The sequence below is a fragment of the Cololabis saira genome, chromosome 2 (genome assembly GCF_033807715.1).
Source record: "Cololabis saira isolate AMF1-May2022 chromosome 2, fColSai1.1, whole genome shotgun sequence".
Taxonomy (NCBI): Eukaryota; Metazoa; Chordata; class Actinopteri; order Beloniformes; family Belonidae; genus Cololabis; species Cololabis saira.
Window position 1 is genome coordinate 270 of NC_084588.1, and position 16,813 is coordinate 17,082.

At 44.0% G+C, this 16,813-nt stretch overlaps 1 protein-coding gene across 1 annotated transcript in view; it reads left to right on the forward strand.

The window, feature by feature from the left end:
- The first annotated feature begins 367 nt into the window (after positions 1-367).
- Positions 368-16,813, forward strand: part of LOC133418862 (leucine-rich repeat serine/threonine-protein kinase 1-like) — a 62,970-nt gene continuing 46,524 nt past the window's right edge. The window contains exons 1-2 of the mRNA XM_061707740.1: positions 368-445; positions 14,793-14,949. Of these exons, the coding sequence (XP_061563724.1) occupies positions 14,934-14,949 (16 nt within the window). The 5' untranslated portion in view covers positions 368-445; positions 14,793-14,933. The remainder of the gene's footprint in view (positions 446-14,792; positions 14,950-16,813) is intronic.

The following is a 16,813-nucleotide window of genomic DNA, read 5'->3' on the forward strand; positions in this document are numbered from 1 at the left end:
TGATGACTCTAAATGTTGAAATAGCAGTAAAACAACATTAATTGATGAAATGACATAAGGGATGGAAAGGGGGGATGGCAGTTTTACAGGGGGGATGATTTGGACCATTTTAATTTCAGGGGAATGCCAACTCCCCATATCCCCCCTCATCCCCCCTCAACTCCATTACTGACCATAACTCAGCCTACGGCGTAGGCTCTGCGTTAGTGTAACGCGGACCATAAATCAGCCTTTTACAGAGACGCCTATCCCGTGAATTAGTTTTATTTTGAAAAAACATCCGGATGTGGAGCTTTTAATAAAACGGGTGTGGTGTTATTTTGGAATGATTAGCGGAAGTTCCTCTGTTGTAGAATCAGGAAGTGTGTGGTTGTTGTTGGACAGACCGGCGTGGCCGCGGAACCGTCCCGGGACGAGCCCCCCCGGACCCGCTCCGGAACCAACAGTAAGAAACCAAAGCTGCTCTTTGTTGTCAGAATGTGCCTCTTTAGTCCGTCTCTGCTGTGTTTACTCCGCCGCTTCCCGCTCCGCAACTTCAGGGAAAAATCACAGCTTCTTTCTGCGTGTTTCCACTTCTCATGTGTGACAACATCCCAGGAGAAATGTGACAGCTCCTAACTCTCAGCTGGGAGATCTGACTCCTCAGGGAGGAACAGGAACTTTAACTTTAACTCACACCAATTACATTGGATTCACACATTCACAAATGGGTTCAATGATCGCAGAAAGGCCAAAGATTCTTTGATTCCTTCCTTTCTTGCAAACCTATTTTCAATGTAGGAATTGTTTTTTTTTCCCAGAAGTTTCAGTTCTGTAAACAGGATACTGATATTATATTCATAGATATGTGGGTCCTGCATCGATCCATCCATCATCCATCCATCCATCCATCCATCCATCCATCCATCCATCCATCCATCATCCATCCATCCATTCATGCATCATCCATCCATCATCCATCCATCCATCCATCCATCCATCCATGCATGCATCCATCCATCCATGCATCCATCCATCCATCCATCCATCCATTCATGCATCATCCATCCATCCATCCCACCATCCATCCATGCATCCATGCATCATCCATCCATCATCCATCCATCCATCCATCCATCCATCCATCCATCCATCTATCCATCCATCCATCCATCCCACCATCCATCCATGCATCCATCCATCCATCCTTCCATCATCCATCCATCCATCCATCCCACCATCCATTCATGCATCATCCATCCATCCATCCATCCATCCATCCATCCATCCATCCATCCATCCATCCATCCATCCATCCATCCATCCATTCAATTCAATTCAATTCAATTTTATTTATATAGCGTCTAATACAACAGATGTTGTCTTAGACGCTTTCCAGAGATCCAGAACATGAACATAAACCCCCGAGTAATTATTACATAAACAATGGCAGGTAAAAACTCCCCTAGTGGGAGAAAAACCTTAAGCCAAACAGTGGCAAGAAAAACTCCCCTTTAGGAGGAAAAAACCTGGACCAGGACCTGGATCATAAGGGGGGACCCTCCTGCCGAGGGCCAGACTGGGGGTCGGGGACATCAACAGCACAGCAGGCAGGTGGAAGCAGCAACGGGATGACCGGGGGTGGGGACCGCAGGCAGGTGGAAGCAGCAACGGGATGACCAGGGGTGGGGACCGCAGGCCAGCATGCAGCTCCCGAAGCTCCGGCCCAATCAGCAAGTCTCAGGTTGGGGTGCAGGGTCGGGGAAAGGTTGAGAAGGGGCAGGGCCAGGGAGAGGTGTCTTGAGGGACAAATCTCTCACCCGCCTGACCGGGCCGTTACCCTGCCCCTCTCACTCCCACGCTGCAGGTTCCGGTGTTGTGCATTCAGAGATGCTCTTCGCCACCGGCAGAGAATGTTGCACCATGTACAAAAGAGAAAAAAGAGAAAAGAAAAGGGGGGCCAGCACAAGAATGCATCCATCCATCCATCCATCCATCCATCCATCCATCCATCCATCCATCCATGCATCCATCCCACCATCCATGCATCCATCCATCATCCATCCATCCATCCATCCATCCATCCATCCATCCATCCATCCATCCATCCATCCATCCATCCATCCATCCCACCATCCATCCATGCATCCATCCATCCATCCATCCATCCATCCATCCATCCATCCATCCCACCATCCATTCATGCATCATCCATCCATCATCCATCCATCCATCCATCCATCCATCCATCCATTCATGCATCATCCATCCATCCATTCATGCATCATCCATCCATCCATCCATCCATCCATCCATCCATCCATCCATCCATCCATCCATCCATCCATCCATCCATCCATCCATCCATCCATTCAATTCAATTCAACTTTATTTATATAGCGTCTAATACAATAGATGTTGTCTTAGACGCTTTCCAGAGATCCAGAACATGAACATAAACCCCTGAGTAATTATTACATAAACAATGGCAGGTAAAAACTCCCCTAGTGGGAGAAAAACCTTAAGCCAAACAGTGGCAAGAAAAACTCCCCTTTAGGAGGAAAAAACCTGGACCAGGACCTGGATCATAAGGGGGGACCCTCCTGCCGAGGGCCAGACTGGGGGTCGGGGACATCAACAGCACAGCAGGCAGGTGGAAGCAGCAACGGGATGACCGGGGGTGGGGACCGCAGGCCAGCATGCAGCTCCCGAAGCTCCGGCCCAATCAGCAAGTCTCAGGTTGGGGTGCAGGGTCGGGGAAAGGTTGAGAAGGGGCAGGGCCAGGGAGAGGTGTCTTGAGGGACAAATCTCTCACTCGCCTGACCGGGCCGTTACCCTGCCCCTCTCACTCCCACGCTGCAGGTTCCGGTGTTGTGCATTCAGAGATGCTCTTCGCCCCCGGCAGAGAATGCTGCACCATGTACAAAAGAGAAAAAAGAGAAAAGAAAAGGGGGGCCAGCACAAGAATGCATCCATCCATCCATCCATCCATGCATCCATCCCACCATCCATCCATCCATCCATCCATCCATCCATGCATCTATCCCACCATCCATCCATCCATGCATCCATCCATCCATCCATCCATGCATCCATCCCACCATCCATCCATCCATCCATGCATCCATCCCACCATCCATCCATCCATCCATCCATGCATCCATCCCACCATCCATCCATCATCCATCCATCCATCCATCCCACCATCCATTCATGCATCATCCATCCATCCATCCATCCATCCATCCATGCATCCATCCATCCATCCATCCATCCATCCATCCATCCATCCATCCATCCATCCATCCATCCATTCAATTCAATTCAATTCAATTCAATTTTATTTATATAGCGTCTAATACAATAGATGTTGTCTTAGACGCTTTCCAGAGATCCAGAACATGAACATAAACCCCTGAGTAATTATTACATAAACAATGGCAGGTAAAAACTCCCCTAGTGGGAGAAAAACCTTAAGCCAAACAGTGGCAAGAAAAACTCCCCTTTAGGAGGAAAAAACCTGGACCAGGACCTGGATCATAAGGGGGGACCCTCCTGCCGAGGGCCAGACTGGGGGTCGGGGACATCAACAGCACAGCAGGCAGGTGGAAGCAGCAACGGGATGACCAGGGGTGGGGACCGCAGGCCAGCATGCAGCTCCCGAAGCTCCGGCCCAATCATCAAGTCTCAGGTTGGGGTGCAGGGTCGGGGAAAGGTTGAGAAGGGGCAGGGCCAGGGAGAGGTGTCTTGAGGGACAAATCTCTCACCCGCCTGACCGGGCCGTTACCCTGCCCCTCTCACTCCCACGCTGCAGGTTCCGGTGTTGTGCATTCAGAGATGCTCTTCGCCACCGGCAGAGAATGCTGCACCATGTACAAAAGAGAAAAAAGAGAAAAGAAAAGGGGGGCCAGCACAAGAATGCATCCATCCATCCATCCATCCATCCATCCATCCATCCATCCATCCATCCATCCATCCATCCATCCCACCATCCATCCATGCATCCATCCCACCATCCATCCATCCATGCATTCATCCCACCATCCATCCATCCATGCATCCATCCCACCATCCATCCATCCATCCATGCATCCATCCCACCATCCATCCATGCATCCATCCCGGATGGATTCAGGCTCTGAAAGAGCAGGTCATCATAAAGAGGAATAAAGAGTATCGACTTCCTCTTGCAAGCGCAGACATGGCAGACATCAACGCACTGATCAATGGCTCATTACAGGATTTCTCCCTTCAGTATCAACAAATTATTCCAAATTGAAATATGGTGGAAAGCAGTCATACCATTGTCTGAATCGAGGTACTTTTAACACAGGCTGCATTAAAAAACGTTGGATAAAAAAGGAAATAATTGGTTTCTCTGGGCAGAAAAAGACATAAACTAATCCAAGTAATGGTAATATATTTCATTAAAAAGAGATCCAAATACGGTTTCCTTTTTGTAACAAGACTGATTTTTTACACATTTTATTTTCATATTGGCAAAAGAAAAAAGCTTTGCAAGTTGTCACCTGTGGCTGAGACAGTTGTGAAGTGTGACTGAACTGAGGGCTCTGAGACCTGGACCTGGATCTGGACCTGGACCTGGACCTGAGACCTGAGACCTGGACCAGGACCAGGATCTGGATCTGGATCTGGATCTGGACCTGGACCTGGACCTGGGTCTGGGTCTGGATCTGAGATCTGAGATCAAAACCAGGACCTGGACCTTGACCTGGATCTGGACCTGGACCTGGACCTGGACCTGGATCTGGACCTGGACCTGGATCTGAGATCAAAACCAGGACCTGGATCTGGACCTGGACCTGGACCTGGACCTGGACCTGGATCTTGACCTGGATCTGGACCTGAACCTGGACCTGGATCTGGATCTGGACCTGGACCTGGACCTGGATCTTGACCTGGATCTGGACCTGAACCCGGACCTGGATCTGGACCTGGACCGGGCATAAAGTGGTACCATGTTGAAATATTTGTTGAAGGCCCATTTTGAGACAAAAATAAAAGATTTGAAAAACTTAAATGTGGGTTTCAAACACACCATAGTTGGAAAAAGTGTGAATTAGCTGTTTAGCAGCATATGAGTGCATTAACATGGGAAGTTTAATTCAGAATTAAAATTAAATCCGATTTAAAATTAGTAAAAATGACCATGTAAACACCTAATTCCGAATGAAAATGGCCATTCCTAATTAAACTTAATTCCGAAGTAAGTGGCTGGTTTATTCGGATTTTAAATCCGAATAGAATAATTCCAGATCATGTAAACACTCATTCCTCTTTAAATGAATCCCGGTCTTTCTTTCTGCTCGTTCCCTCGCCCGTCTGTCTCCATGACCTTATATTCCACTGGGCTGGTTTTCCAAACAAAGTTTCAAGATGGCAGCACGCAGTAAACGCTGGTCAAGAGCAGAGACCATTTATTTAATAAATAGAAATCATTAAAAGAACAGATGGAAACAGGAAACATCAAAATTGTGAGCTTTTCAAAGTTGTAGCGGCTAAGTTAGTTTTTCTTCTGGTAGACGTAACTTCCGGTCCGCCCCCCTATCCAATCAGAACCTTCCCAACCCCCAGACCAAAACATGTTTTCCATGTAAACCTCAATTCGGAATTATTATTTCCATGTAAACTCAAACTCAAAGGACCGAAAAGTTGTTTGTTTGTTTACCTTATAAACGTTTTTTGCATTTGACTTAGCAGTGTGCGGGAGACCCCTTTTTTTCCTTGATTCACTCCTACCTACTCCAACGCACCTGTTTTACCAAGTCTTTTTTAGGTGTGCATCAGCCTCCAGACCTTTTATATGTAAACTCAAAGGAAAATAGTTTAATTCGGAATTATTTGATTCGGAATAATTAATTCCGAATTAAAAAACATCATGTAACCGTGGCCAATGTGGCTGTGATTCTCCACCATCCTGTTTAGCCGCTCGGTGTTGGTGGTTCTCAGAATGCATTCTGGGCTGGTCATTAAGGGCCAATCCCAATACACCCCCTACTTTCTACCACTAGCCCTCCCTCACTACCACTAGCCCTAAAAATGAAGCCACAGATGTTAGGGCCCTTGTAATCTTCCCAGGGCCCTGTCCCAATACTCCCACTACTCCTACTTTTCAGCACCACCCCTAAATTTTGCTTGCTACATCACTGCGTGGTTTACGTTCGGGTACGTAAGCGACTGCGTAGTTACGTTTGCACATACGTCACACCATATCAGGAAGCTGAGAGATAAAAGCTGTTTTAATTTCCGCTGTAGCGCTGTTAATATGCCACTTTATTAAGTTTTAATATTTTTTCAGGCGTAAAAGTAACTGTTAAGATCCCCAACCTGGGCTCAGTTTATCCAAATAAGAAATTTGAGAAATCTGAAATCTGTTAAGAAATTTGACCCGATGTTTTCGGAGATGGCCGCCGGCTTGGAGCAGCAGCAGCTCACGGCCGGGTCAACCTGCGCCGTCGTCCCGGGGAGAAACCTGCAGCTCTGTGGAGAATTACCGCTGGCTGAAATAAATCATTTAGGAAGATAAATGTTGGTTTAATAGATTAAATCTAACAGTTGTAGCTACGCCTGTTAAGAAATTTGCTCAGATGTTTTCAGGATGAGAACGGCCTGCCGGCTCGGGAGCTGATTTATGGGTCCGTGTTAAATCGACGCAGAGCCTATGGCGCGCGTCGCCGCGTAACCTACGCCGTAGGCTCTGCGTTGGTGTAACGCGGAACCATAAATCAACCTTTATTCTGGCGAGGTTTGAAAAAGACTTCGCAACAACGGGCAAACGAGTGATTATGTACATTCACTGAGTGAATATTATGAAAGTAAAATATATATTTCTAGCTAGAAATGTAATCAAAACGCATTTTTATGCAGAAACTAACTCAAAATATTGATTTTATTCACTAAAAAATAAGAAATGTCTGCCATGTTTTTTTTTGATTCAGTCCGCAAATGACTACGAAAAGCATTCTGGGACATTTTTTTGGCCCTAGATCAGCTAGTGTGCATCTGAAAACCCTCACTCCGTAGGGCTAGATTGATGCCCCCTACACTCGTTTTCTCCACTCCCCCTAGGTGAAAAGAGGAATTGGGACACCACTACCCTCACGGGAACGTGCAAAATTTAGGGGTAGGACTGAAAAGTAGGGGTAGTGTGGGGATTGGGACAGGGCCTAAAGCTCACTCTTCAAAAAAATGCTGATTCATGTGGAGGCTTGTACTGTCTCTGTCTCACTGAAGTGAAATGCGGGATTCACCGGGAGAGCGTTGCGTCCAGTTCTCTGTACCTGCTCCGTGGTCTTTGTGGTCCACATTCGATACCAGTACTTCAGCCCCAGCCGTGTTTGTCAGTACGTGCACAAGTACAAACGCAGCATAACACTCCAGAAACAGGAAGTGCAACATGAGATGCTTCCTCAAGCCTTTTGTTGCGAGGTTGGTACCTTTCCAATGCTCTTATTGGCATTGTACCTGTGAAGGTGAGAGGGAGCCAGGACTGTCGCTGTACTAGTTCCTCCTTGGAGCGGCGTGGCACTACGGCGAGGAGCCAGTTGGACCCAGTCCCGGTCGTTGATGTCTGTACTCCAGAAGTACCTCGGAGGGCCGGCTCGGATGCTGGACTGGCCAATAATGCACTCCACGTTACGGTAAATACTCGCTGAGCGACCACGGGCAGCTTGGAGTAGAGCGACTCATGGAGAGCTCTGTTGATCTTTGCAGAGCCACGTCTGAGACGTTTGGGTCTCGGTCTCATTCCAAGAAAAACACGCCAAGCATGTTTTTGGTCGCATTTAACAGTAGTTAAATCCTAGACATTTTGTCTACTATCTGTGTCGCTCGCGGTGAAGTCTTGCCCCGATGATATATATATGTGTATATATATAGGTTATGTATATATATGTATGTGTGTGTGTATATGTGTGTGTATATGTATATGTATATGTATATATATATATATATATATATATGTATATATATATATATATATATATATATATATAGGTCGTGTGTGTGTGTGTGTATATATATATATATGTGTATGTGTATATGTATGTATGTATGTATATATATGTATGTATATGTATATATATATATATATATATATATATATATATATATATATACATATAACTGATTGTTTGAGAAAGCTTCAGGGATCTGTAATGTATTATCAGCATTGATTGTGGCATCAGGAGGTGAACTCTAGTTTTTCTTTGTTATTGACAGTGCATTTGTCATTAGAGAGATAACACTTTATTAAGCCCTTGGGGAGGTTCCTTTAGGGAAAAGTTAAAGTGGGCTCAGGGAAGGTGTTGATAGTATCCTCAACACCAACACTTGCCCAATAGAGGGAATGTTCATGACGTCACAGATGTAACTTCACAGCGGGTTACGGTCACTGAGTGTCAGAAAGACTGAGTGTCAGAAAGACTGAGTGTCAGAAAGACTGAGTGGCAGAAAGACTGAGTGGCAGAAAGACTGAGTGGCAGAAAGACTGAGTGTCAGCGTAAACTTTCAGTTTGAGCAACTGGAAAACATCTAAAATGGGAAAGAGCTGTTGTGCGATCAACTGTACTCATAGATTTAGCAAGAAATCGGAGTTATCCTTTTACAGACTGCTGAAAAATAAGCTTAAGAGAGACAAATGGATCGCTGCAATTCACAGAAACAACTGGATTCCAGGCACCGAAACGTGGATTTGTGGTTCCCATTTTGTATCAGGTAATGTTGGATTTTTGGGTAGCTAACGTTAAACGGTCAAATCATAAAGTTCGGTGTCCTCATCACTTTAATTTCACCAACAAATCCTGCCTTGAAGTCGGACCAAGCGTCAAGACTTTTGTATGCCTTCAAGCTTTGCTTCGTGTATTTGCCCGGCGTAGAAATTAAGTACATATAAATATCAGAAACTGGATTCGTGGACAAATATTAATGTCCATGGACCACTGGTTCTTGGGGTAACTGTACGGGTCACTGTCAAGTCCAACTGCCTTTAATTTAAGCCCGTAATCAGCTGTTATCCCGTCTTCTCCACAGTTTCCCCGACTAGTTGCAGCTGTTTTTGCCACTAAGGGGGCTGGTCCAGTGGGAATGTGACGTCAATGTTTACCCTCTATTGGGAAATGTTCGGGGAGTCCTGGCCATGTTTTACCTGGGGCCTCCTCTGTCTTCATCAGATGGAAAGAGCTGCTAGTTTCTTTATTTTATGTCACCCCACAGTCACATTTTTACTAACATTTCAATTTCATTGCATTGTCTTGTGCAACAAGCGTGGAGATGTGCGCACAAAACATTTTATTACAAATGTCCACACGAGGTGGTGACGTGTCGTTCATAAAGTATCTCAATCTGTCTTGAGATGTGAGTTTTGCTCCATAGTGAAGAAGAACCACTGCGACTGACGTTTATTTTGTGATATGTTTCTGCTATTGAAGAAAAACACTGATCCTTAACCTGTCTCACTGAGACGGCGCTCAAATGCACTTTCTATCCCTTCTAGGGTTATCTTCTTCTGTTTGTTGAATAGATGTATTAGTAAGCAGGCAAATATGTTTGGCGAATAAAATACTTACCGCCGACCCATTAAATAATTCATTGTTTACATCCCTTTATTTTATTCAGTAAATAATTTCCGTTTGGGAATTAATAAAGTATTTTTGAATTGAAATTAAATTACATTCTAGCAATACTAAATACAAAGTGCTGAAATATGCAGGGCTTAAAGTAAAAAAAAAATTCTGAGCCTGAACTTTTTTCCGGGAGCGGGGGCACATGCGCTCGGCAAATTAGCAAGCAACAAAAATTACATAATTTGAATATTATTTTCCTTTTCACTATGGATGCTTTTGATATCAAGTTTCGCTAGTTGTCATTGTGTTTGACGGGGTATAAGATGACCTACAATCTAAAATATTCATATATATATATATATATATATATATATATATATATATCCCCTCCGCTCCAGAAAGACCTTCAATAATGACAAGCCCTGGTTTTCAGCCCACCTCAGGCGGCTGAGGTCGGAGAAGGAGGCGGCCAGGCGTAGTGGGGATGCGGATCGGTTCAGACAGGCCAAGTACGGGTTCGCTAAGGCAGTGAGGGAAGCAAAACATTGCTTCGCCGAGAAACTGCAGCAGCAGCTTTCTGAGGGGAACCCCTCCTCTGTCTGGAAAGGCCTGAAGACCATCACGAACTGTGAACCAAAGCCCCCTCAGACGTCTGACAACCTCCCCCTGGCAAACAAGCTCAACGAGTTTTACTGCAGGTTTGAGTGTGAGAGGTTCCTCCCGCCCTCTCCCTCCACCCCTCCCCGGTCACACCCATCACCCCTGTACCTCAGGGGACCCCTCCCCACTTCCCCCTCCATCTCTCCACCTCCACCCCCCTCTCTGTCAATGTGAGTGAGGTGGACCGCCTGTTCAGGAGTCAGAATCCCCGGATGGCGTCCGGTCCAGACTCTGTCTCCCCTTCTGCCCTGAAGCACTGCGCTGCCCAGCTCGCTCCGGTGTTCACCAACATCTTCAACACCTCGCTGGTGCTCGGCCACGTACCAGCATGCTTCAAGGCCTCAACCATCATTCCTGTTCCCAAGAAGGCCAAGGTTACAGGCCTAAATGACTAAAGACCCATCGTCCTGAGCTCTGTTGTCATGAAGGTCCTGGAGCGCCTTGTCCTGGCTCACCTGAAGTCCATTACAGATCCTGTGCTGGACGCGAGCAGTTTGCCTACAGAGCCAACAGATCCACAGAGGATGCTGTGAACATGGCTCTGCACTACGCACTCGATCATCTGGATACTGCAGGCAACTACGTCAGGTTCCTGTTTGTGGACTTCAGCAGCGCCTTCAACACCATCCTCCCATCCATCCTGGAGAACCAGCTTTCCCTGCTGCAGGTCCCAGTCCCCACTAGGAGGTGGATCACGGACTTCCTCACCAACAGGTCCCAGCGGGTGAAGTTGGGGAAGTGCATCTCCAGCCCCAGGTCCACCAGTACCGGCTCCCCGCAGGGCTGCGTTCTGTCCCCTCTCCTATTCTCCCTTTACACCAACAGCTGCGTTTCCCTCCACCCCTGGGTCAAGCTCCTGAAGTTTGCTGACGACACCACCCTGGTGGGTCTCATCTCCAGGTGTGACGAGTCGGCCTACAGGAGGGATATCAAGCGGTTTCTGAGTTGGTGCTGTCACAACAACTTGGAGCTTAACACCCGCAAGACAGTGGAGATGGTGGTGGACTTCCAGAGGAACGCAGCCCCTCCTCTTCCCATCGTGCTGGGAGACACACAGGTGGACTCTGTGGACTCTTTCCGCTTTCTGGGAATCAACATCACCAGGGACTTGAAGTGGGAACTGAATTCCACGGCCCTCCTGAAAAAAGCCCAGAAAAGACTGTTCTTCCTCCGACAGCTGAGGAAATTCAGGCTGCCAAGGACCATGATGGCCCAGTTTTACACTGCCATCATTGAATCCATTATTACCCACTCCATCATCTCTGGTTCCCCGCTACAGCTGCAAGGGACCTCCACAAGCTGCAGCGTGTGATACGCTCTGCGGAGAGAGTGATTGGCTGCCCCTTGCCCTCCTTGAAGTCTCTGTACGACTCCAGGGCATTGAGGAGGGCTAGGAACGCGCTAAATACTGGGAGGGGAAAATGCAAATTGGTCCATTTACCACACGCAATGAGATTTACCACGCCTGAAAGTTTTTGCTGGGATTGTGATTGCGTCTGTATTTAATACGTTCGAAAGGAAGGTGCTAGTCTGCACAGCATTACTATTGTGGTGAGGATTCTCCACATGCAAAAGGAGAAATATTTTGTTTGAATGTTAAATCGAGTATTATTCAGCAAAAGGTTGCCACAGGAGGCATCTCCATTTTTTTTATTTGTGATAATAAATAAATCACATGTTTTCATGGAGAAAAAAGTGTTTCTTATTGTGCGCCAATGACGTGATCTACTAGTTTGCATTATTCGTTTTGGAATACTCAATTTAGATATATACTGCATGGGATTTGGACTCAGAATAATGGCTATAATTGCCACGGCATGCCACGGTCAGCTCGAGATAATTGTCTCGAGCTGACCGGAGCATCAAGACTTGAGAGATGATTAAAAATGATGTCCGAGCTGTCATGTTAGTCTATGTCCAAAATAACACTGAAAAGCTTGTCTGATTACGCTTTTAGTTGTCATCCATCCATTCAATACACGTAACTGACATTGATGTATTCACAGTGATTCATTATCAGCTGTAAATACTTGTGTACAGCCATTATTCTGAGTCCAAATCCCATGCAGTATATATCTAAATTGAGTATTCCAAAACGAATAATGCAAACTACAGATCACGTCATTGGCACCCCAGAATAGAGCGTTGCCACCGAGGTGGCAAAGCGCTCTCTGCTCTGTGCGCTCTGTGCGCTCTGAATTTGGGCACACCATAGGTCTGGGTAATGTACTCGCAAATATCCAGTGTAACAGTCTTTTTGAGGAAATATCTATTCTTCTCTTTGCCACCTCCAAAACAGACAAACAGTTGTTGCGTCTCTCTCATGGAAGGTGCGCTCCTAAACCCGAATCGCGCAAACCCGAAGCGCATGATGAGATGAGGTCTCTCCTCCTCCTCCATTTGCACAAATTGATTAAACCAAAACAAACTAAGCAAACGTAATAGTTATTACATTTGTGGGAAATCGCGTGTTACGTTTGTAGTAGGCAATAATACATTTATTACGTTTGTGGGAAATGTATTACATTTGCAGGATTATTACATTGAAAGCTGCATATTTTTATTACGTTTGTGGTTTATTACGCTTGCGGGCATTATTACATTGGCGGGCGTTACAAGCCTGCTTACTGTGTTGTCTTCCATAATATTTGTAAATATATATAATATAAACTCCTAAGTATGTGTTTGTGTGAGTGTGTATATATAAATATATTGAAGTGTCAGTGTGTTGTTTTTTTTCTTGGTCTACTTATCATTGAATATACGAGGGGGTGTTTTTCACGGCAGGGGTGCTGAATACGGCACAACAATTTGCCTCTTCCACTAATATCTCTAACTCCAACTCGTCAAATTTCATTTTGCGCTTGCGACCCTGCTTTCCATCCAGACTCTCCATGGCGCAGTTTGCGCTCGCAAACCGTAAGACACGCAACACCTCATTTAAATACTGAGGTTTGCACCTGTTATCAATTGCGCAAGCAATCTTAGTTGATCACCCGCAAAACACACAACAACAGCACGCGCAAACTTTTTCAGTGCACACGCAATTTAGTACTCTTTATTTAGGATCTTAGTAAATCGGGCCCCTAGAGTGCAACAGTTGAACAATAGAAGAGAGGAAAGAACCTGGCTGGCCCTGAGAAGGTGGTTGCTGGTTCTCCCTCCTAACTTGTGTCTCCAGTCCAGTCCTCTTTCCCTTCATAATGGCACAATTGTCCAGTAGAAAACTTGTGACTTGTTTCCACTCAAGCTCATAAGAAAGACTGCAGGACATCTTCTAGCTCAGGGGTCGGCAACCCAAAATGTTTTAGAGCCATATTGGACCAAAAACACAAAAAACTAATATGTATGGAGCCGCAAAAAATGAAAAGATTGTATAAGCCTTAGAATGAAGACAACACATGGTGCATGTGTCTATATTAGTTATAACTGGGGGAATTATTATGCACTTTGAGAAAAAAGTTGAAATGTCGAGAAAAAAGTTGAAATGTCGAGGAAAAAAGTCAAAATTTCGAGAAAAAAGTTGAAATGTTGAGAAAAAAGTCGAAATGTCGAGAAAAAAGTCGAGAAAAAAGTCAAAATTTCGAGAAAAAAGTCGCAATGTCAGGATTAAAAAGGAAAGGAAAAATGAAGAAAAAAAGGAAAAAAGAAAAAAAGGGAAAAAAAGAAGAAGGAAAAGAGAATAAAAGAAGAAAAAAAAAAAAATAAGAAGAAATGGAAAAAAAAGTCAAACATTTTTGAAAAAGCTCCAGGAGCCAATGGCTCCAGGAGCCATTGGCTCCTGGAGCCATTGGCTCTAGAGCCGCGGGTTGCCGACCTCCGTTCTAGTTCCAGCAGAAGTACTGAAGCATTGGCAAGATTAACTTTTCTGCTTGCCAGATGTTGAGTTGTTACTCTGGCCGTATCATCATCAAAAACGTGAACAAGTACTTTAATAATTTTGTCCTGCTCTGGCTGGTGGCTTCATCAACGTTTAATGAAAACACTCTTTTTGAGCTTCTCTGATAGCCGTTTTTTAAACTCTGATGCTGTGCCGTGTGTATTCATATAACTGGCATGCTGATTTAGAAATGGTCAAAGCTTTTTCGTCAACAGCTATTTTTTATACATAGGTTTACAAGTGGTTGAGCAATAGAGAAGTATACATGATGTTCAGCAATGAACGAGCACAGACGGGTGTTCGCATCACAAACCCGGTGGGCCGTTGGTGACCTTCATGGCGAGGTACAGCTTTTACTGGCGGACGGTAGCACACCACTCTGCGCCCTGCTGCCGTCAAAGACCCAGCTCTACTTCTGATTGGCTAGTGTTAGTTTGGTTGAGCACCAGAACTGCTTTCCTCACATTCCATTGGTAGACGAACTCAGTCGACTCAAACTGACTTTTTTTTTTTTTTTTAAATCAGTCAAACTCCACACGCCGGAGATCCGGCATGGTGCCGGAATACTTTAAGCCCTGAATATGCATTGAAATGTTTGAAGGGAATGTTGAAAGATTGGAGGTGTGTGTTCCACTGCTATGAAGTTGTGTGGCTGTGTTCTTCATCCCTGCTCCTCTGTCCGTCCGCAGGTTATAGGCCTCCGGCTGGAGCCGCTGTGATCCTGGCTGTGTTCTGGCTGTGATCCGGGTGTGCCTCACCGCTGACCCCGGGAGGAAATGTCCTACTGATCCGTGTGCACGTCCCAGGAAACTGGAGCCACTCCCAGCAGCATGGAGCAACCCAGTGGTGAGTGCTCAAAACATATCACCATTAAAAAAAAAAAGATACTAGAAACATTCTATTCAAAATACAGATGCAAATAACCATATATCAGGTTCAGGTTACTTTATTGATACCCAAGGGTAAACTGGTTTTGCAGTCGAGAGTTAAACAAGCAGCAGAAAACAGACAATCAGTTCAGGAACAAGACATTTAAGAAGAACACATACACATAAAACAAGAGACAGCTTCGGCTCGACAGAAAGTGCTGCAGTTCATGAAATAAATATAAGAAATAAAAGACATGAGGCTAAAAAAGAATTAAAACACCAAGAGCAAAATTTCCTCCAAGTTAGGAATGGATAAGAGCAATAAGATAAAAACATTGTTAAATACATCGTGCTCCGAAAAGTGACTAGTGCAACTTTTGTGCAAACTACAGCTTGTTCACCAGTGTTACTGCAGCTGGAACAAAGCTGTTTTTATAACGTTTTGTTTTACAAAATGGGACTGACACCCTCCGTCCAGAGGGGAGAAACTGAAATTCACTGTGCAAAGGGTGTAAACTATCATTTAAAATGGTCGTGGCTATCCGCTGTAACTGCTTGGTGTACAGGGAAGAAGGGTTCAGCTGTGGCTCACCTATCAGCTTACTTCACCATTTCACAATTTGATGCAATGCGTTCTTGTTTTTAATAGAAAGGCTTCCAAACCATGACACCAAAGAAAAAGATAAAATAGACTCAATAAAGGCACGATAAAAAAGAATCATCATGGTTCTGTCAACATTCCAGTAAGACAGTTTTCCCAGACAGTGCAGACGCTGTTGTCCTTTTTTACACACAGTTTCACAATTCTCTTGAAAGTTCAGTTTAAAATCAATAATAGTCCCAAGATATTTGTAGGATTCCACACATTCCACTAACTGACCTCTTATGGTTGTGGCATCATATGTGTGGATTTGTTTGCTAAAATCAACAATATATGTACATATATTAATAGATATATAGACGTATATTATGGATATAGATATGTTATATTTACAGGACTGTCTCAGAAAATTTGAATATTGTGATAAAGTTCTTTATTTTCTGTAATGCAATTAAAAAAAACAAAAATGTCATACATTCTGGATTCATTACAAATCAACTGAAATATTGCAAGCCTTTTATTATTTTAATATTGCTGATTATGTCTTACAGTTTAAGATTAAGATTCCCAGAATATTATATTTTTTTTAGATAGGATATTTGAGTTTTCTTAAACTGTAATCCATGATCAGCAATATTAAAATAATAAAAGGCTTGCAATATTTCTGTGGATTTGTAATGAATCCAGAATGTATGACATTTTTGTTTTTGTAATTGCATTACAGAAAATCACAATATTCTAATTTTCTGAGACAGTCCTGTAGGTATGTATATGGATATATTGAGTTATTAAGTATTATACGTACAGTATTTGTGTATCTATACCTCTATTAATATATATTGATTTATAGTTATATGTAGATATGTCGATATATAGATTTATAGTAATTTTATAGTAATTCGAGGTAAATGTATTAACCAGTGTGTATATATAGCATATATTATATATTATTATTATATCTTATATAGTTATTCAAGTATATTGTTATACCATTGCTGTCTACTGTTCTCTATTATATTGTAGTATTATAGTAAAGTAATGATAATGTAATACTATGCATTATAATTACTTCTATTATTACATACATACATAGTAGCACAAATAAATGCTGGGGGTTTGTTTTGTTTTCTCTTGTTTGCCTTGATTTTTTTTGATTTTGACAATATTTATATATACATATAATTGAGTATTATATCACTGTATAGAACAGTTATTAAAGTAGGGATGGGTGTTTTATAAG